Source organism: Oculina patagonica, chromosome 9 (genome assembly GCF_052425735.1).
Source record: "Oculina patagonica isolate OP01 chromosome 9, crgOcupat, whole genome shotgun sequence".
Taxonomy (NCBI): Eukaryota; Metazoa; Cnidaria; class Anthozoa; order Scleractinia; family Oculinidae; genus Oculina; species Oculina patagonica.
In genome coordinates, this window is record NC_135766.1 from 11,506,309 (window position 1) to 11,528,540 (window position 22,232).

At 39.5% G+C, this 22,232-nt stretch overlaps 1 protein-coding gene and 1 long non-coding RNA gene across 6 annotated transcripts in view; both read right to left on the bottom strand.

Moving 5' to 3' along the window:
- Positions 1-1,036: 1,036 nt before the first annotated feature.
- Positions 1,037-22,232, bottom strand: part of LOC144665654 (uncharacterized) — a 32,171-nt gene continuing 10,975 nt past the window's right edge. The window contains exons 1-8 of one of the 5 annotated variants that reach the window (XM_078526927.1): positions 9,683-11,366; positions 7,394-8,688; positions 5,750-5,813; positions 5,271-5,328; positions 5,057-5,234; positions 2,568-3,804; positions 1,979-2,229; positions 1,044-1,291 (exon numbers count right to left, since the gene is read on the bottom strand). In XM_078526927.1, the coding sequence (XP_078383053.1) occupies positions 2,204-2,229; positions 2,568-3,804; positions 5,057-5,234; positions 5,271-5,328; positions 5,750-5,813; positions 7,394-8,688; positions 9,683-11,366 (4,542 nt within the window). In that variant the 3' untranslated portion in view covers positions 1,044-1,291; positions 1,979-2,203. Of the gene's footprint in view, positions 1,292-1,978; positions 2,230-2,567; positions 3,805-5,056; positions 5,329-5,749; positions 5,814-7,393; positions 8,689-9,682; positions 11,367-20,037; positions 21,333-22,232 lie in introns of those variants that run through there. The other 4 variants (XM_078526926.1, XM_078526925.1, XM_078526923.1 and 1 more) reach the window with 4 other exon arrangements.
- LOC144665819 (uncharacterized) lies at positions 17,337-19,359 on the bottom strand. The gene is made up of 3 exons (XR_013573026.1): positions 19,131-19,359; positions 18,568-18,803; positions 17,337-18,087 (listed from the first exon to the last, which is right to left on the bottom strand). It is a non-coding gene; the product is annotated as an uncharacterized LOC144665819 (long non-coding RNA).

Below are 22,232 nucleotides of genomic sequence, written 5' to 3' on the forward strand. Positions count from 1 at the left end.
AATTATAAATCAACCAATGAGAGAGCGTCATGTATTTTCGCCATATTGAATTGGAAAACTAGTTCACTTTCCCACTCTTCCAAATTCGCTGTTTGTGCACCGAACAAACACCTTGTCGCAGCGACTTGTTTTTCAGCAGTACACACGGAACGACTCGTCGCAGCGACCTGTCGCTGCGACTTGACGCGTAGTGTGTCCCGACCTTTAGCCTATGTGTGCAACGTTTTTAAAGTTTTACGTTAAGTCAGGTTGACGACGATTTCGTGTCGTCTTCGAATTTAATTTGTAAACATATAGTTCCACAACACAAATAAGGGGAAAAGATGATACAGTTTTATACGTTTATAAAGGTGCAAAATTCAAACGCGTGAAAAACGCCTATGCTTTTAAGCAGTTAAAATTAAAATTGCTTAGTCGCTTTGAAATATGGCGTAAAGATGCACAAATATGTAGCAGACATAAAATCACAGCATGTTGACACTGAAGGAAATGTGGTGGAGACATGCACCAGGGACTTGTCCCCTCCAAAGTATCAGCACGCACAAAACATGTAATAGCGACATTTTTTGAGTGTGCGCAGGCTGTGATCTTGTCGCTGCTACATTTCCCTTTGTGTCTCAGGACCTGAAGTGTACGAATATTGTTATTGGCTAGATGGAAGAAATGCACTCGAGCGACAGAAAACCATAAGCTAGCAAAAATCTTAAAGATAAAGACGGATGTATAAGGGTACGAAAACCTTTATCATTTTCTTACACTTGCGTATCGAGTATTATCTGTATAATGTACATTACGCAGGGAGCACTAATTAACAAAAATTAACCCGCTTTCCCTTGAATTTGTTTAAAAATTGTAACCAACCGTCTTTCGAGAATTTGTTGTGGGTAGGGGGAAGTTTGTCGCCTCGCCGAAATGTTTGCGACCCCACATTTCTGAATTCTATGGACCCAAACCCATTCAAACAACAAAAGCATTCTTGGGAGAATAAAGTGTGAAATATTTTCTTTTTTTATTTTCTTTATTAGTTTCCAAGAATAAACATCTTTGTTTTTGCGTTTGGCTACCTCATATAATTGTTAAGTACGTTTAGTTTCATTTAACTAAAACTTATTAGCTACATGAAGTAAACATTTAATCTCTCTTAATACTTGCTTATTTTCTTTGGATATTTTGTATGGATTTAACGACATGTTGTTGCTTAGAGCACTTTCACCAACAGCCTTTCAAAAGAACTTGAAGTATTTTGATTTCCACTGACTACATTACGTACGTTGCCCTTGGGACGCTACATCTGTAAAATAAAATAAAATAAACAAATAAATAAACAAATAATTAAAAAATTAATTTTTAATTATTTAAAAATACAGAATTAAAAATATTGAGAGAAAAGAGGTGGGCATTAAGGCGAGAAGGGATAAATAGTTGACTGAAGTCGTTGTTGTTGGTGCATAATGATTTTCTCAAAACAAGTTTAAGCAATGCACACATTGGAAACGGTTGTTTTTTTAGTCGGACGTACTTGAACTTGTCAAACAAGCCAAGTATGACGCAGGGAAGGAGATGGAGGAGGAGCAGGAGGTGGTGGTGGTAGAAGAGCAGAAAAAGGAGAAAGCGGAGGGAGAGATAAAGGATAAGAACAAGAAAGAGAAGGAGAAGGAGGAGGAGAGGGCGGTGGAAGAGGAGTAGGAGGAAAAGGAGGGGAAGAAAGAGCTAAAAAAGGAGAATAGGCGATGGGAGAGCGAACGAGGAAGAGGAGGAGGAGAAGGAGAAGGATGAGGAGATGGAGGAGGACGAGGAGATGGTAGTAGTGGTTCAGGAGGAGGAGGAGGAGGAGGAAACGACCTTATGGTAAAGAAAACATTTTGTTTCTGTCACTATACGATGAATGGGACATCTAACACACATTGTTAACACCGCCAGTTCTTCACTAGTACTTTGAAATAATTTGCCTAGAAAATGTTCGATTGGCGCAATTTACCAGACATTGCTTCTCCAATGTTGCGTTGACAGCAGTTGTCGTTATTTTTATGGCATGGCTTCTGCTAATATTCTAATAATCTGGTTCAATCTGAACAGAGGACTGCATCTACTGTGATCTACTTTGGCAATGGTTACTGATTCGTAGCCACAGTGTCGAGTTTTAATCCAAAACGTTATCTGTAGCATTCATTGCTGTGTCTACAAGTACATTCCAGTTTTTCAGCTAATGCTGGACGTGCGTTGCTGTACCTAAGAAAAAGATATAGTGACTACATGAGAAATTGTGTTCTGCAAGCAAGGAACGTTTAAGGTGGAAGTTTTGACAAATCCATGCCATAAGCTACGATTTCACATGCGGCAAAATATACACAACCTAGGGTAAATAAATTTTATTGCTGTTGTTGACCTCACCGCCCGACACAAGCGTAATTCTCAGACGGTCCAGGTCGCTTGCGGCCCACTCGCTCCCTTTCCGTCGTGTGGCCGTGAGCGACCTGGACCGTCTGAGCACCAGGTTAGTGTTTCTTAACGATCGCAGATACTTAGATAATAGGATAACAAGAACTTATTTACTAGCTAGCGCATACCATGGACCATGTTCCACATCTTTTCTATAAGCGTTGCACACTGTTTCTCCCAGCTGTACTTCTTTTCATAAGATTCTCGTAGCATCTTGATCTCCTGTAGCTGATCTCCATGTCTTGCACGGACAGTCTTGATGGCCTTTGCCCAGTCCTTGGGCTCTTTTGAATCAACTATACAGAATGTGTCAAATTGTAGGTTCTGTATTGCTCTAGCAAAGCCTGAATTGGCACTCACAAGAATTGGCAGACCAGCAGATAAGGCTTCAAGAGCAATCAATCCAAAACCTTCACTCCTCGATGGCATAATGGCTAGATCAACTTCACAAAACAAGTCTTTCATTTTCTCTCTGCTTTTTACAAATTTTCTAACGGCCAGCTGCTCTTTAGCAACACCATAGTTGAGTAATTGTCTTGCTATCTCTTCTTCTTTTCCACCAGGGGCACCCACAAATAGAAGCCGATAAGGTTCTCCTTTCAGTTCCTGGTCAGCAAAGGCTTTAGCAGCAATGTCATATCCTTTGAGCTCGAAGTCTTCAGCATCACCACGGCCACATAACAACACTTTGAACTCGGAACTCTCTTTAGGATCTAGCTTTAAATCTGTAAATTCCCTGAAAATTCCTGGGGTGAGCTCAAAAATATTTAGACCTTTCTTAGATCTCAGGTATGATGAGTAAGCTTCTTTCAGTTTGGGTCCAATTGGTACGACAAGATCAGCCAGTTTGCAGAGATCAACTTCAGTCTGATGCTTTCTTTCATTCTTAGAAATCGCACCGGGATAACTTTTGAACATGCCAAGCTGTTCTGCATCAGTATGTACAACTTGAACCCACTTACAGTTGTATAATCGAGGTTCTCTTAGGATTTGTCCTTGACGGCCAATCTTTATACCATGACCAATAACAACATCCATGCTGAGGTCTTGCGGTGGGCAGATCAACCAATCATGGTGGTCGTACCCTGGGCGTTCCTTTGCCTCAACGACAGTAATGTCATAACTCTGAGCTGCCTTCTTGTGCACATCCGTACAAGCTCCCTCAGGGACTAAAAAAGCAACATCCACGTTAGGTTGCTCCGCCAAGTGAATAGCCAGCTCTCTGTTTAACGTTGACAAACCACCAGCAGATGAGGCCCACTCGTCAGCGAGAAGTGTAACTTTCAAGGTTGTCGTGGTTCTAAAAGGAACTTTCCGCTCAGGTACGGCTTTTGGCGTAGAAGTTATGCCAACTCCAGGATCAACCTGCAAAAGATTATCAGGAAGGCACAGGTGGCCTAATAAAACTACGAGAGGCGTATCAGATTCAACGCTCCAAATTCTACATCGATGATGCAAGGAAGTAAGTTGCTAATTGGCTGTTGATTGGTGACATCAGAAACATTTCATGAATCTGTGTCAAGCAACAATACGTTGGCATTTTTGGGCTCAAATGCTACTGGAGATAACTACATGTAGCAAAACGCCAAACCCATTTGAACTGATTTGAATTTGCTTCCAGGTTATCTCGCAATCGCGATATGTCTCTAAGATTCTCACAAAATTGATTAGTTAAGATTTTATTGTATATCCTCACACTGTCAGGCACTTCTTGTTCCGAACGCAATGTTCTTTATGGAGTGAAAGCTAGGCATCGGGAAGAAGGAATATGTAATAACAAAACAACAGCTTACGATCAGTTGAGACGCACCTTTCGATAAAATGAGAGAAACAGATGGAAGTAAACGAGTGGTAATGCCTATAAACGCTTTTTTTTATTTTACCACTTTTGCCAATTCTTTCTTACAATATTAATTTAGCACGATCCAGCCACGTGGTACAAAATAAGCTATGCTGGACGGTAAAAAAGCAATACTTTCATTGTGATATTATTTTGGGTGTATTACTTGGAATCAACGGCTCAATATGGTTGATTTTGTACCTGGTGACCGGCTCGTGCAAAAGACTTTTTAATTCTGACATCCGGACTTAAGATTACAATACCGGACAATTCAGAAGTTACATCCATAGGCGTCAGGAAAACGAAGGATTTGAGGTGCCAGATGGCGGCACAGGAGGAATTACAATAACGGGTTATTATAGTTAATGCTGACATATTTTTTGATTAATAAAAAATCTGAAAACGGACACTTATAAAGCGTAACTATCTCGAGGATTTGGCTTCATTTTGGGTCAAGGTGTGGCTAACATACTTCGCCTCTACACGAAATGCCCCAGAACACCAAGATTGTCACCAAGAAGTTAACTAGCCTCGTGCTTGCGTATCCCACGGTAACACCCATTCAAAAGCTTCAACGCACTAGCATAGGAATATTTTAGAGCTTGGGCCATAACTAAGTATTCGTCTAAGGGAGTTTTCCGACTACGGATGATATTCTTTGGTGGAAGATCCACTGTAATTTGATTGAGCATCGAAGTAGCCCAAAGTGCAACCTGTACAGCTCTGTCTTATACTTAAACATGACTAACTAGTTGGTAGTCACTCGTTTATCTTTACCTTGTCTACATCCTGTTCGTCCGGATTATCTGGCGCATCCAGCCCTTGCTCATCCATTGCAAATTGCTGCACCGGCTCAGTAATATCTTTGCTGTCATTACTAACATCGTCATCATCATTATCAATGCCATCGTCGTAGAAATCGTTCCCTTTATCGTCATCATCATCATCATCATCATCATCATCATCATCATCATCATCATCATCATCATCGTCATCATCATCATCATCATCATCTTCGTCGCCGTCGTCGTCACTAGATTGCTTTTCAGCTAATCAAAGACACTGAAATTCAGCTAAAGATCTTAAACTTTACCAATATAAAACTACACAGAAAAGTAGAAACTTTTATAATATCTGCGGAGAAGTTTGCTTAGTTGAATAAGCATTGGTAGTAACACCTCCTGTTTATAGGCTAAAATCGCTGTCGACTTTTTTCATCAGTTTAACTTGTCACACACGGAGTTGATATGAGTAACTTTCTATTGTTTTGATAAAGCGTCCGAAAAAAGAAGTTTGCTTAATATTTGGTTGAGCACTGGTAGCGGGCCATCCACCGAAAATTACCCCATCCGGGTCCTCAGTCGCGAACAAGGAATAATTCCGCCTGGGATGATTATATACGGAAACAAGCACACATGGCTTACAAAATAAGAATTATTTGAAAAACGGATAAAATTTAATATAAAGTACCTGCTGATCCGAATGGAAAATGGGATCGCACGGAGCTCATTAGAGATCCACTCTGCTTGGCTTCCTAAATAGACGAAGGAAAAGATGCATCAAAAACAACAATGGTCACAAGTGTACAGGATATAAGATTCACTAGCTTTGCTTGTTGCTAGGAGAGCTATCCACGTATATTTCTGGCCACTGTTATTGTACAGTAAAATTAGCGACCTTTAGATTGGACTACGAGTACGAGATTGAGTACGAGAACAAGTTTTCGAAACAAATTCGTGTGCCTCCTATAATCACTAATTACACCAGTCTTTTCCCTAACGTTTATTTATGTGTCAGTCAGCAACAGGGAAGAGTTATAGTTTGGGGGATATAATTTTGTCGAAATTTCAAAGTCGTACAGTGAAACCCCGTTAATACGGACACCAAGGGGACAGGCCAAATTGACCGTATTAACGGGGTGTCCGTATTAAGAGGGGTCTCGGAAAAAAGTCATGTATACATGTTTTATCGACACAAAGACGAAGGGAAACGTTTTTACGGCAACAAAACGTTATGTAATTGTACTGTAATTGTAGCAAATGCAAACTATAAACTCTCTCTTAATAGTTTTACAAAACCCTTAGGAGCTAGTCAGACACTCGAACTAAACGTTAATAATTTCAACACTGGAATTTTTTGAAAATGTCGCACGTGGATTTACTCGAACAATTACTAGACGTTGATAGTAACCCAGCAATATGAACAGAGGCTGTTGTTGTTAGTGGCAAGCAAAGGACCTCTTAGAGGAAGAAGAGTACAAGATATAGCCATAGTAGAGTAACTATGCTATAGCTGAAGCAAAAAGCAAAGAAAGTGAAACTTTTAAATAGGAACAGCAGTCAGAAAACCTTGACTGTTGTTCCTTTTTAGAATTCGTCGAATGCTGTCATTATTTGACCAGGGTCAAATGTCTTCAAGTTAGCAAGTAAACGCGACAGAAAAAATTAACAGTCAACAGATAAACGTCCGTACAGCGGGGTTGACAATGTATGACAGTTTGTCACTCGGGACACGGAAAAGTGTCCGTTGTCCGTATTAACGGGTGTCCGTATTAAGCGGGTTATTTTTAGAGAAAATGTATGAAGTTTTCGTCGGGACCAACGAAACTGTCCGTAATACCGGGGTGTCCGTATTAAGCGGGTGTCCGTAAAGCGGGGTTCTACTGTACTCGTACTCAATTTCGTACTCGTAGTCAAATCTGAAGGTCGCTTATCAACCCTGTCCGCAAGTGCGAATTGCCCCTAACCTGCAATCAGGCGTTCTTGGCCTTCACTTGTCACCAGGCTTAAAAAGGTAAAGATACCACTGACTTTACTACCTTTGATCACCACGATTTTAAAACCGACTACGAACCTGAGAATATTGCCAGCACTAATTCTGCAATAAGTTGATCTTCAGTCACCATATCATTAACACTTGTATATATTTGAATTAAAAAGACGAGGAATAGCCGCATTGTCTTAGAAGACACCCCTAAGGATTACAGTCCAAAATCTACATTTTATCAGGAAAACACGCGCGAGATCGAGTCAGTATTATAAACAGAAAACAATGTGAGTCGAGCCAATCAGATAAGCGAGTTTCCAAAAAATGGAATAAATAGTTGTTGCCCACCTTTAACAAGTTTCCATACTTCTGTGCTTTCTTCTCGTCTTTTAATGATGAAGTGTAGTTTTCAAGCATAGTGAGAAGGTCAATTCTGTCTTGTCGCTTCATCTCTTTCTTGTTCTTTTTCCACAGCTTTTCGTAAAATCGTAATGCCTCGGCTTCGTACTTTTTGACCAGATCCTTCTCACGGAACATTTTAGACAAGCTTAACAGGTCTTGCAAAATGTCTTCCCTCTGATGGAGCGGTAGCTTTTTTGTGTCTGGGGAATTCCATGCTCCTTCATAGAACCACAGAGCCTCTCTTTGGTACTTCTTCTGTGTCTGCCTGTCGGCTAAATCACTGAGCCGTTCGTTTATTGAATCAATGATTTTCTTGTTGGCTAATGAAAATTCGAATCCTTCGAATTCTCTTTCTTCATCCCAGTAACAAAGATAAAATTCAAACCATTCCTTCTGAAATTTTGTCTTTCTCACTCCTCTAAGCATCGCCTCGTAGGTTTGAACGATCCGGACCATATCTTCGCTGTGGTTTCCTTGTCCCAGAGATTTTTCAACCTCCCAGGCTTCTGCGTAGTACTCTTCCGCTTCATCAAAGTCCTCTAAACTTCGACAAATTTCCGCCATTTGAAAAGCACTCTGAGCAGTCGACGGATGGTTTCCTAGAATGTCTTTCCTAATCTCGTACGCATCCTTTGCAGGCTGATAAGCTTCGTCGAACTCTCTTAGCCACGCGTACGAGTTTGCAATATTTCTGTTATATGTGGCTGTGTTTTGCATTCCCGGGATTTTGAGCTCCTTGGAGAGTTCCAAGGCCTCTTTATACCATTCGATGGCCTTGTGGAATTCCCTCTTCCCTTCATAAACTGTACCGATCTGACCTTTGAAAAATGGCATGTCAAAGTGATTCATCGAACCAGAGAGTTCCTTCCTCATTTCATAAGCTCTGGTATAGAACTTTATCGCTTCATCATGTTCGCCTAACTTGTTGTGACAGTTTCCGATGGCGTTTAAGCATCTGGAGGTGCTTGTGTGGCTCTGCAGGAGGTCTTCCATTATCTTCAGTGACCGATGCAAGATCCTCAGTGACTTTGCCATATTTCCTGCTCTGTAGTAAACTTCACCTTGAACATAGAGATAAGAGCTTCGAGTAAGCCTGAAGAATTGGCTGCCTTTTGTTTCTTTGTGTATTGTCTTCAGTGACTCATCTGCAATCTTTAGGACTTCCAAAGCTTTCTGCCAACCTTCAAGGTGAAGGACCTGCAAAGCTTCTCGGCTCTTCAATTCCGCTCGAAGGAGAGAGCCTTTCAAAACATAAAACAGAACAAAAACATGAAATTGCATATTCATCGACAAAGACCACGAACAATGGCTTATTCACTTCGTAGCAAGCTTAATTGGGATACGAATTCCGGAAAAGCCCGCGCATTTGGACAACCATTAAAATTTATTAAAAACGCACTCAAAGATGTTATTTTAAAAATGGGTGCAAACTCCAGCTTCGGTCTTTCAAAGTTCTTTCGTCATTTTAATGGAATAAATGCTAAACCAGTTTCATAGCAGACACAGGCAAAAGGCAATGCTGTGCTTCTGATATCGATTAATGGTGATCCATCAATTAATTAGTCAGTCAGTCAAGTCAGTCAGTCAAGTCAGTCTGTCTGTCTGTCTGTCTGTCAATCAATCAATCATTCAATCTGTCAATCAATCAATCACCCCACGAACTATTAGCAACACAATTAATAAAGCAATCAATCAATTAATCAATCAGTCAATCAATCAATCAATCAAAAATCAATTAAAAGAACAAACAACAACAAAATGGTCAGATACTCAGTTCTGCTTTTATCTCTTAACCAGAATTGTACCTCTAGAATAGGTTGTACCTCTTGCACCTATTGAATTGTACCTTCCGAATTGTATCTATCTCTATAACACGATTATTCAAACATTAAAAAGAGCACAACTTGGAACAAATCAACAGGAACAAACTGAAAAGGTAATCATGAAACTCAATGAATTCTTAAACAGCACTTTAAAAAGAATTTTTGTTATTCTTAGTTTGGTTAATTCTTTTTTGGTGCATAGTTTTCAATACTTTCTATTTTTGTTTTGTTTTGTTTTTTGTTGTTGTTGTTTTTTGTTGTTGTTTACTGCTTTCAGTCGTATTGTTTGCTTGTTAGTTCAGTTCCATACAGTGTTTTCACTGTTCGGAATGCATAAAAATCTATAAATCAGAAAAAAAAACACAAATAAAATTATATATCCAATATAAAAAAACAGTGACATTTTTCTTACCCTCCTTTCCATCCTCCTCTGCTTTTTCGGCCCAAGAGTTAAAAATGCTCCTTTGCTGTTTTTGATCGAGCATCGCCTCAAACAGGTAACAAATCATGACACTTTCATGATGTTCTTCTGGAATGAGAAGGCGGTCTGACTTCAGTGAAATGTTTAAGGCAAGTTCAAAGTTTGGTTTGTCAAGGTCAAATCTGTTGAAAGCTTCGATGTAGTCTTTGTCCAAAAGACCTGACACTTCCTTCACTTTGGATATGAAAAGGTTACAAAACCTGTCTCTTGCCTTCTGGTAAACTTTGAGGAAAATTTTGCTGTTACCGATGCTCTTTAAAAACTTTCGCATCAACGGATGAATGTCGTAGGAGAGGACCTTCGCCTCTGGGTCAACCGAAACTACTTTGCTATTTCGCAAGCCCTCAAGCTGTATGACAGCCTCCGAAGAATCCACACCGAGAATGGTAGCGACTGCTTCGGCGGAGAAAGGACGGCCAAATAACGACACTGAAACGGCACTCTCTTTTAGCTTTTTACTTGGCAGGAAGAAATACATTTTTCTCAAGCAGTTCTCTTGTTCTTTGTCAATCCCTTCCTCTTTGTAATCAAATATTTCTCTCTCCTGTGTAACTTTCTCTGTCGGTGGTACTCCCGTTTCAAGTATCCCGGTCACTGTCTCTTGCTCTATGGTTTCAAGAATCTTTTTATCATCTGCTATCTGCTGCCTTAAGATGGCGGCCATCCCGTTTAGGATAAGGGGATTCCCTTGGCACATTTGTACCAACTTATCCCGACTTTGATCGTCTTCAAGGCTACGATTTCCATAGGTTTGAAGTAGTGCACTTGAGACCGCTTTGTCTAATGCTTTAACGTCATAATTATCGACAAGAGAATCACCGTGACGAAGTGTAGTCCGCGAAGTCAACAAAATCTTTAACTTTGAGTTTCCTTCAAGACGAAGAAGTCTCCGAAGTAACGCCATAAAATTCGCATTCAGGGCTATGGCGGCCTCTCCTTCTCCTCCCGCAAAATAATCAACATTATCCAGAAGTAACAAAATGTCGCTTTGGTCGTCTCGCATCAGTTGTTGTATTTGACCGATGACTGGATTTGCTTCATAGCTCACGACCGTTTGCTCCGATCCCGTTAATGCGTTCAGAACGTGAAAGTGGACTCCTTTCATCTCAGTTACTCCTCTAAAGTCGACTTTAAATTTTCTGCCGGGCCACTTTGATAAAGTTTCTATGGCTAGCGTTGTCTTGCCTACCCCACTGGATCCATACAAATTCACAACACTCGAACTGCCTGTTGTTAGCCTTGTCATTACTTTCTCCAAGTCGTGAACTCTACCAGTTAGATCTTCTTTTGGCTTTACAGTCTCTCGCTGTCGTATAGTTTTGAAGCCTTGAATCTTTTCTTGGATGCTCTCCCTTTTGGATGTTTTCGAGGTTACAAACCTCTCTAACAAAGTTAGATTGTCCTCCGACACGAGACCTTGATTGGCAAATAAATGCAGACACGAATACAAATCTCGCTCTTGCTGATCTTCAAATTTGCCTTTAAAAGCACTCTTGATGGATGATACAGCACGCTTGAGTTCTTCAGGGCTTAATTCACTTGAAACTTCTTTTAGAAGTTTGTCAAAATGAGGAGAAATCTCTCCTGTCGCCGAAACTGTTTCGAGCGACGCCATCTTAGAGAACAACTGTGTAAATAAAAAATGATCACGTGTTCTTATCTTGACCCACTCTATTTTGGTCTGTTTTTAATATCAGTGTTTTAGTTGGTCACGCACCAAAGCCATCATCCAGCTGATTAACTGATAAGTGAAAAATACCGGTAACAATGTATTTAGAAGGGCGAAAAACAAAACGGTCAAAGGCATAACTTATGAAAAATATATAAAATACATGACTTATCCTTGATCGAATTGTATTCGTCACTGGAGAAGTCCTTCTTGATTTTGAGCCAGCCGTCCTGGCTGTTCTTGCCTGAATGGTAATCTTTTCCATGATTTCTGAAATTTGCATATGTCCCTGAATGTCCACAAGTTTTACAATAAACATGTCACAGCCACTAGACAGCCTGTCATCAGCTGAATGCACTTGAATGGGTTCTCTAAATAAACTTGTAGCTTTTACTTCAAAAATGTTTACAAAGTTATTTTTCCACACATTTTATGGCTAAATGTATACATGGCGTTGTGCCCTTCGATTCATTACAGTTGCTGTTCTGAATGTCAACAAATTGTGCTCGTACCTAATTCCCAGTGATTTTAAATTGACGGAGCTGAAATTAATTGTACATTGCTCAACTCAAATATTAATTCTTCTCTTAAATGTGTCTTTTTCCTTACTCTTTTTCACATTATTATATCAGTGAGATTGATAACAGACAGAACTATGTGTTGTACAATTATTTCTGTTGTCACGCAACAAACGTCCCTATTTCGCGTTTTTCAGCCCCAGGATCAGACGTCCGCACCTACGCATGTAACAAGAAAGCTCTATTTGGAGTTCTTTTCGAGCCACAAAGTGTAGCTGATGGAATCCGTTCCTTGGGAGAAATTCACTGTTTTTTCTGTTGCTTTCTTTTGTGAGTCTTTGAGCGCCCAAATACAAGCTTTGCGAACTCTTTTCAGTACAACATGGTACACTAATGTCAGGGATCGTTCTTGCTTTCCATCTTTATTATTCTTTGCCAAGAAACAGCGCCTAAGTGTTCAAAACCATCATATTTCCTCTCAGAACTGTAAGTACCCTGAACAGTGCTCGACCGGAAACGCAACAGTACTCGCATGATTCTTTGAGCTAAAATATTTAGAACATGCTCATTTTCATTGGGATTTCATCTCAGCATATCAAGAATAGTGTATTCAATGCCAGGACGTTCGATAGTTGTAACTGGTTCTTCGTTTAATCACTTTTTTAACAGTACTCACTCGTAAACCAAGAGTAGAATAATTAGCATATATTATTTATCTCAACGCTTGTTCACCGAGTACTGTGAGAAATTGAGCAAAACGTTTAGCATCGTTTATGAATACTTCATAAAGGGTTCCTATTTGAATATTCAATCGGTTTAGCTGCGTTTCACGCATATATTTCTGAGCTAGGGCATAAAAAAGCGGAAAACAGTGGCGAGTACCGTTGTGAGAAATGTTAGCGTATCTCATTATCTCATTACAACAGAACAGTGGCACTTATCTTCGTGTCAAATTTCAGCTGAACAGACATGTTCAATTATTAACAGCCAAAAGAATCGTTTCTTTTCAATGACCAAAAAGAGATTTGCCTGTTTGAGAAGAAAACTCGCTGTAGAAACCCTGTCAAGTTTGTTTTGTTGCGATAAAGATATCGTTTTGGGGGCTTTCCGACATAGTCCTCATGTCTGATGAAGGCGATATATTTATCCCTATTGACTCGAATCTGTTCAAAAAGTGATGAGTTAATCGATTTTGTCTCAAAACACTGTCCTCTTTATACAAAGATACAGTTAGAGCGACCACAAATCCAAATAAGCCCTGTTTCTCTGGCCTTTTTTTAATAATTCACCCACCCCTCTCCCCTTATTTTCTGATGTCACGTGTCACGTCTTTTATGCCGTGGACCTACATTTGCATTAAAACCGTTGATATTTCATTGAAATAATACATGTGCAATCGCGTTATAGCCAAAAATAGCGAGTTCAGTACCGAACTCACAAATACAATCCTAGACAAAAGTCTTGGGACACTTAACCACTTCGACGAAAAATTGACATTGTATTGACCTCCCCCTCCCCACCCCCAATTCAATGTTGGTTTCTATCCATCATACTGTGGGACAAGATCTCAACATTGTTTTGGGGGGAAAGGGGGCCTCGGGAAATTAAACAATGCGTTCTTAATGCAAAGGGAATGGTCACTGAGCACTATTTCTTTAAGTGTCCCATGGATTTTTGTCTAGGATTGTAGCCGAAGAAATTTTTCCAATAAGTGCCCATAGTCTAATTATACCAATACAGATCATTGGAACTCGGCATTCCTGTAAACCCCCTATTCCGATTGGTGCACTTAACAATATGCTACAGATTCTAATATTAGTGCTTAGTGTACCGTGTTAGTTTTTAGTTATATTAAGAACGATTTGTTTTATTATTATGGAGCAAGTTCACAGTTTGAAGTTTGAGCCAAAACCTTCCGTCATTCTTTAAAGTAAGCAAGTCTGCTTTTCCGCCTAGTAGTCCATGAGGCTGGTGCTTATATCGGTTTCATCATCATCATCATCATCATCATCTTAGCCACTTAAGATTAATTAAAAATTATTAATTAAAAATTATTTAGCATTAACATTATGGTAGGGCGAGGAGACCTCCAAGAAACCACCAGGCTTATTTAGTTGTGGGTCATTTTGTCAAACAAATTATTCATTGTTTTCTTAAAAGTAGAAAAGCTAGTCGAACCAGTGATCGTTGGGCTCCGTAGCATTAAGCGATTAGGAGCATTTCTACTCACCCCTGGATGGGATGCTAGTCCATCGCAGGGTCACCCCCAGCATTAAATTTGCCAGTACCCATTTATACACCTGGGTGGAGGGAGGCACTGTGGGAGTAAAGTGTCTTGCCCAAGAACACAACACAATGACTCCAGCCAGGGTTCGAATCCAGACCGCTCGATCCGGAATCCGACGCACTAACCATTAAGCCACCGCGCCTAAGAACAAGTGTTTGATTGTATATATTGAGCGAGCCAAAACTGACATCATGCAGAAACGGAAGTTTAAAAAAGTGTAAGAGCGTATTTTGGCTTATCTGGTCTTTCGGTGTTGGGTATGCAAATATATATTATTAAAACATGAAGTATTTATTAATTCTGGGGAATTTATTCAGGACTATTTCGTTATTCATTATTTACATGTAACCCGTACGAGATCAAACAGAAAGCAAGTTTGTTCGTCAACTTTAACATTTTCGTATTTATAACAATATACTCTAATTATCCATATTACCATATTCATTTGTAGCTGGTTGTAGTTCAATAGGCTTTCATTCTGAACAAGAAGATGACAAAAGATACTTGCAAAGACTATATTTGATTGTCAAACTTATTAAAAAAATCACTGTTGTTCCAAGTTATAGTTACGATAACAAGCATCATTAAGGTCGCGCAGGACCCTTGCAATCATTAGTATGTATTTATTTAAAGAGTATGCACGAACTGCCGGACGACTGAAGCCGACAACAAACGAAATATTCATGAGAATGTTTGTTTTTAAACTCTTTTGTACAAGTAATTACTAGTAATTGTTCTCAGCTTTGTGCCACGTGCGCTGGAACATATTCAATTATCATAATTAGATTCACAGCTTTGAATATATCACACGTTGTTGAAAACATTGACTCGAAAGGTCTTCGGAAGCCTCAAGCCTGTGTCCAAGTTTTCTCCGCCGATATAGAATTTCAAGAGTTGATTCACGAGGAACATAAACTTGGTGTACTCTATTGTGCTCTGGCTAGAGCGAATTTTTAAATTTCCTTCTCAAAATGAAGATAGCATGTTTCAAAGTTTAGATTTCACATTTTTACTCTCTTAGAAGCCATTTACTTGTAGCAGTTTTTGAAATCGAAAATTTCGTTCTAGTGGGAGCACAAAAGAAGTTACGATTTTATATTTATCACTAAGCTATATAATCATATTAATTTGGTGCGCTGTGCTAGCTGAAAACTTGGACACAAAATCGCATTATCTTCAGTTAGACTTTTAAGGGCTTGTAACATCGCAGACAACGGTCATCTCTCAGTAAAAGGACAATCATGATGTAATTCCATCATCCCTGAGTATCCTTATTAAATTTTAGAGGAATCGATATTCAAAATGTAGTGAATTAAAGCTTTACAAGATAGCACTCCAACAAGAAATTTGGCTAATGAATATATTAATGAGCAAGGGTCCTGCGCGACCTTAAGTCGGAAAACCATTGATAACAATATTATCCTCATTAAGTACTTTCCAATCTCAACATTTAATTAGTTGTTGAAAGTTTGAAAACAAGCAATATTTTATTTCTTTTTCCTTTCAGTATTGTTTTTATTTGTGAGGCAGGGTAAACCGGTAGAAGTTTAGAAAATAACGTTTTTATCGGTATTTACGCTATCTTCATCGGTGTTATTTCAGCTGTCATGTTATCTAGCTTACTTCAGCTGTTCGAGTCGGTAAGAACAAAAGAATCTACAATCTAGCTCGGTTTGTTATTTTGTGCAAAATTTTGTATGTCAATAAATAACTTTATATGCTAAGGAATGATTTTGAGAGAGTAGTAATCGGACAGGGAGAAATTTTTTATTCTGAACTAGGCTTCAGCGTAAAAAAAAGCTACAACGTTTAAGTTTTCGAAAAGCATCCGAATGTAAGCATGAAGTCCACAAGTCGGCAACAAAGGATTTAGAAGGTGCCTTGAATACGAAGGAAAAATTGGTTTTAATGAGTTCTAGGAAAGTCATCACTTTGCGGACCTGGCTCTTGAAGTGCGAGAGTCAGAGTGTCAGAGTCTAAAACAAACTGTTCGTTACGAGATATTTTATTTTTAAACTTAATTGCAAAAGAAGCTGATCAACACAAATACAGGACGAACTAAATCGAAAACGAAACCTTGTAACATCTGACCTACGCCAACCACCATCCCCCCCCTCCAAAAAAAATTAAATTAATAACAATACTTTCCCCTTCCCTCGTCCCCACCACCTTTTGTGTTAAGATGTTCAAAAAAATTAGTGATCCAAGTCAATATAAGATATGCAACATATGGTTAAATTTAGATAAACATTTAAGAATAAAAATGCTCGACAGAAATACACAACGTTTCACAACAGCATTTTTAAGTAACAAGAAAAATAACGGTTCGAGGTGTGATGTTTCATCAACATATTTGTTTTAAACAAATAGTTTCGCGCGGATAGAATCCGATTGCGTGTTCAGGCTAGGTTTCATTTTACGAAATTCTGTTTATTAGAAAGAAGAAACCTACCCTGTCCTTTCGTATGTATAGGCGGATTTAGCGGGAGCTGAGGGAGCCGCCCTCTTTTTCCTTGGATATCTTACAATAGGTTGTTGTGAGTATGGGGCAACTGGGGGGGGGGGGGAACTGCCTCGCCTTAATGTTGGCGGTCCCCCCTTTCTGAATCTTCTCTATCCGCCCCTGGTATGTCAGTGCGAATATTGTATTTTTTGGCTTGATGGATAAAATGGCTGACTCACTCGAGCAACGGAGGTATCAGCATAAGCTAGACGCCTAAACAATCATAAGGATGAAAACCTTTGTTCATCTTCTTATGCTTGCTGTATCGAGTGTCCTCTTTCTTTACATACAGCGGTTTCAGTAAAGGTTGTCCATTAGAAAGGTAAAAGCGCACGCAAAAAATGCCGAAAGGTAGAATGAGTAAATATAGAAAACGCAGCAAGCTCTGAACATAAGCGTACGGGCACCTGGGGGGGGGGGGGGGGGGGTTGCGAAACAAAGAAGCATTTAAAATGGACAACGAAACGTGCATTGAAAAAAATGTGTACTAACCTATACTGCATGCTTCAAGAAAACGATAGTTCTTTAATTAATTTTGTGATGTTGCCCGAAGATATCAAATGCACTGTATCCTTTTTCTTCGGAAATATTTTATTTTTCCACTCCTGTGTTCAGAAAAAATTACGTATTCTTGGGGAGCCAATTTACATTGTTTTTCCCTCACTTGAAAGTTATGTAAAAGCGTGTCTGGGGTAAATGGGTAAAACATTTCGTTGAAAGTTTTGAGCTGGCCGTTTGAGTCAAAGCACTAGCTTCATCACATTTGTAACAGCTTTGTTTAAAGGTCTTACACTGGATCCACCGCGCGCAAACGCTCGAGCTATGGAGAATCCTAACTTCTGGTCGCCCTCGCCAATTTCCAACTCAGTTAAAAATGTTTGCAACTGAATCAAACTGAGGGGTCACACGAAATTTGCGAAAAAAATCGAACGTGATTATAGCAATTTGAGAGAGGAAGGTAAACATATAACTTGAAAATCAGTTAGAGTTTGGAACCACAAAGTTATATTTCCAATGCTTTTTTCTACTGATGTAATTCGTTTTGAACGCAATGTTGAGATTTTTTGGCTTATTTTCTATTTTTCTCTAGGCTTGTTGCCCGAATTCCAAGTATTTTGCCCGAAACATTTTTCTTTTCCAATTTAAGTGAAGCTTATTAGATACGGAAGGTAAACGTTAACATTCTCTAAACACCAGCTGATTTTCTTTGGATGTTTTGTATTGATCAAAAGACATACTGTTGTTGCTTAGAGTACTTTCGCTAACAGCTTTTTAAGAGAATATACTAAAGATTTGTTCTATAACTTGAAAAATTTTGATTTCCACTACATAATGTACGTTGCCCTTGCGATGCTGCATCTGTAAAGTAAAATAAAATATACAAGTAAATAAACAAATAATTGAAAAATGAATACATAAGTAAAATTATGAGTAAAAGGAGGTAGCGCATGTAGGCAAGAAGAAATGAATAGATGAGCCTAGTCGTTGTTGTTGGTTCTTAGAAATTAGATAGGCAACTGCATGCAATGTACAAATTGGAAACGGGTGTTTATTAGTCTGATGTACTTGAAGTTGTGAAACAAACCATCCAACGTATGACAAAACAGCGTGCTTACGTATCCCACGATAACAATTCAATAGCTTCAAGGCACTAGTATAGGAATTGTTTAGGGTTAGGACTTTGACTAAGCATTCGCTTGGGGGTGGGTTCCGCCTACGGAAGGTGTCCGTTAGTGGAAGTTTCACTGAAATTTAAATGGGCGGCAAAGTAGCTCAAAGTCGAACATGTAATGCTCTGTCTTATGCTTTAGTAACTAGCTGGTATTCACTCATCTTTACCTTGTCTGAATCCTATTCGTCCGGATTGTCTGGCTTCTTTAGCTCTTGCTCTTCCATTACAAGTTGTTGTATCTGCTCAGTGATATCTTCGCTGTAATAACTGCCATCGTCATCGTCTTCATCATTATCAATATCATCGTCATGGACATCGTTCTCTTTGTCATCATCATCATCATCATCATCATCATCATCATCATCATCATCATCCTCGTCGTCGTCACTAGATTGCTGTTCAGCTAAACAAAGAAATTGATATTCAGCTAAAGATCTTCAATAAAACCAAACAGAAAAGAAGATTCGTTTATAATACATGTTGGATTATCAAAACCTAGCCATGGTATATTGCAGTTCTTGAGTTTTGATTGAATTACAGGTCATGGTATATGAGCTCATATATCCATGACCACGAATATGTTAGGTGTACGCGTCAGCGATAACAGCTGGGGAGCTCAAATATTGCAATTCTTTTGTTGCTTCATTTTTTAATAAAACAATTATTCTACTGCATGCTACCATCTCATTACCAACGCACGCTCGTGGAATAATTGTTAAATATAAAATACCTGCTGATTCGAATGGACGAAGGAATCGTAAGGAGCCCATTAGTGATCCACTTTGCTTGGCTTCCTAAACAGATGAAGAAAAAAAAATGCATCAAAAACAACAAAGGTCACAAAGTGTTCAGGGCTAAGGTGGCATTAACCTCGCTTGTTGCTAGGGCAGTTATTCGCGTATCTGTCTCGCCAGGGTTATAGTGCAGTAATGGCCTTCACTGGTGACCAGTCCTAAAATGTCAAGATGCCAATGACTTTTTCAAGGCTAAATTGTGATGAACGAAAACTGAACAGTTTCCAATGCCACTGCCTGAGACGGATAATGAGAATTAGATGGCAGCAAAGAAGTACAAACAAGTGAGTGGTTGAAATGGCAGAGGTCAATGACATAAGCTGCGAGGTACGACGAAGAAGGTGGAACTGGTTGGGACACATACTTAGGAGAGTATGGATGGATGGACACAAGATGGCCGAAGAGCGAGAGGGAGACCAAGGACAACTTGGAGAAGGACGGTGGAGAAGGAAAGAAACAAGGCGGGGTGGGCAAGCTGGGAAGTAGCCAAAGCGGTGGCAAGGAACAGCGAGTGCTGGTCAGAAAGCGTGACGGCCTTTTACGCCTACTGGCGCGAAGAGACTTGATGATGATGAAATTTTGATCACCATAATTTTAAAACCGACTTAGTAATTGGCTGATCTTCGGTTATCAAGACTTGTATATAATTATTTGAATTAGAAAAAAACGACGAGGAGTAGTGCCATTGTTTCAGTAGACACTCTTAAGGATTGTAGTCCAAAACCTACAATTTGTCAAGGGCGATACCGTGCGATCGTGTCAGTATCAGTGAATAGAAAACAGTGGGAATCGCGCCAATCAGATTTGCGGATTTCCAAAAGAACGCCAAAAAACGTTGCTTACCTTTAACAAGTTCCCGTACTTCTGTGCTTTCTTCTCGTCCTTGAATGACGAAGCGTAGTTTCGAAGCAAAGTGAGAATGTCGATTCTGTCTTGTCGCGTCACCTCTTCCTTGTTCTTTTTCCACAGCTTTTCATAAAATCTAAACGCCTCGGCTTCGTACTTTTTGACCAGATCCTTCTCACGGAGCATTTTACAAAATCTTAACAGATCTTGCAAAATGTCTTCCCTCTGTTGGCGCGGTAGCTTTTTGGTGTCTGGGGAATTCCATGCCCCTTCATAGAACCAAAGAGCTTCTCGTTGATACTTCTTCTCCGTCTGCCTATCACCAAAGTCACTGAGTTGTTCGTTTATTGAATCAATGACTCTCTTGTTGGCCAATGAAAATTTGAATCCTTCGAATTTTCTTTCTTCATCCCAATAACGAAGATAAAACTCAAACCATTCCTTCTGAAATGCTTCCTTTCTCACGCCTCTAAGCATCGCCTCGTAGTTTTGAACGAGCCTGACCATAATTTCGCTGTGGTTTCCTTGTCCCAGGGATTTTTCAATCTCCCAGGCTTCTGCGTAGCACTCTTCCGCTTCATCAAAATCCTCTAAACTTCGACAAATTTCCGCCATTTGAAAGGCGCTTCGAGCAGTCGACGGATGGTTTCCTAGAATGTCTTTCCTAATTTCGTACGCATCCTTTGCATGTTGGTATGCTTCGTCGAACTCTCTCAGCCACGCGTTCGAGTTTGCAATGCTTCTGTTATACATCGCTGTGTTTAGCATTCCTGGAATTTTGAGCTCCTTGGCGAGTTCTAAGGCCTCTTTATAGCATTCGATAGCCTTGTGGAATTCCCTCTTCCCTTCATAAACTGTACCGATCTGACCTTTGAAAAATGGCATGTCAAAGTGATTCATCGAACCAGAGAGTTCCTTCCTCATTTCGTAAGCTCTGGTATAGAACTTTATCGCTTCATCATGTTCGCCTAACTTGTTGTGGCAGTTCCCAATGGCATTCAAGCATCTGGAGGTGCTTGTGTGGCTCTGCAGAAGATCTTCCATTATCTTCAATGACTGATGCAAGATCTTCAGTGCTTTTGCCATTTTTCCTGCTCTGTAGTAAACTTCACCCTGAACATAGAGGTAAGAGCTTTGAGTAAGCCTGAAGAATTTGATGCCTTTGGTTTCTTCGTGTATTGTCTTCAGTGACTCATCTGCCATCTTTAGTACTTCCAAAGCTTTCTCCCATCCTTCAAGATGAAGGACCTGTAAAGCTTCTTGGCATTTCAATTCTGCTCGAAGCAAGGATCCTTATAAAGCAAAAGACACAATAAAATCACGAAATAGCATTTTCATAGAAAAACATTACAAACAATGGCTAATTCATTTTGTAGTAGACAAAAGAAGGATGTTAAATCCTGAAAAACCCGCAAATTTGGACAGTAATTTAAAATTCTCTTAAACGTACTTAAAAATGTCATTTTGTCTCTCAGCACAAATGGGTCTTACACACCTTGATAAGGATGGAGTAAATGCTAAAACCAATTTCATAGCTGTCTCAGGCAAAATGCAAGTGCTGTTCTTCTTTAATCAATCAATCAATCAATCAATCAATCAATCAATCAATCAATCATTAATCAGTCAATCAATCCGTCAGTCAGTCAATCCGTCAGTCAGTCAGTCAGTCAAATAATGATATCAATCAATGGATCAATCCATACACTCATTCGTCAATCCTCCCATCGATCTATCAATCAATAAATCAAAAATCGATCAAACACACAAAAATAAAGACAAATGCATCAAGTAACAATCAAGTAACAATTCTGCCCTGTTACGAAAAAAAAGACACGCACACAAACGGGTCCAACTGACAGGACTGACAGGAGTAAGATGAAAAGGCAATCGTGGAACTCATTGTTTTGTGGGACAGCACTTTTCTAATAACAGTATGTTTTTCTTTGCGTTATTCTAATTTTCAGGGTCCCAAAGACGGGGGCCCTGGAGCCCTGAAATTTCTGCGTTGGAGCCCGGGGCCCGATCATTTTACTGCCTGGAGCCCTTAACACTGTAATTATGTTAAGACGTTGGTGTGATATCCGAATGGACTTTTACCGACTTAATAAAATGTAGATGTAGATGATCTTTTTTTAGTTCTGTCAAATGGAGCTGCTCCATCGATATATGTCCTTCGAGTTTATTAACGTGAT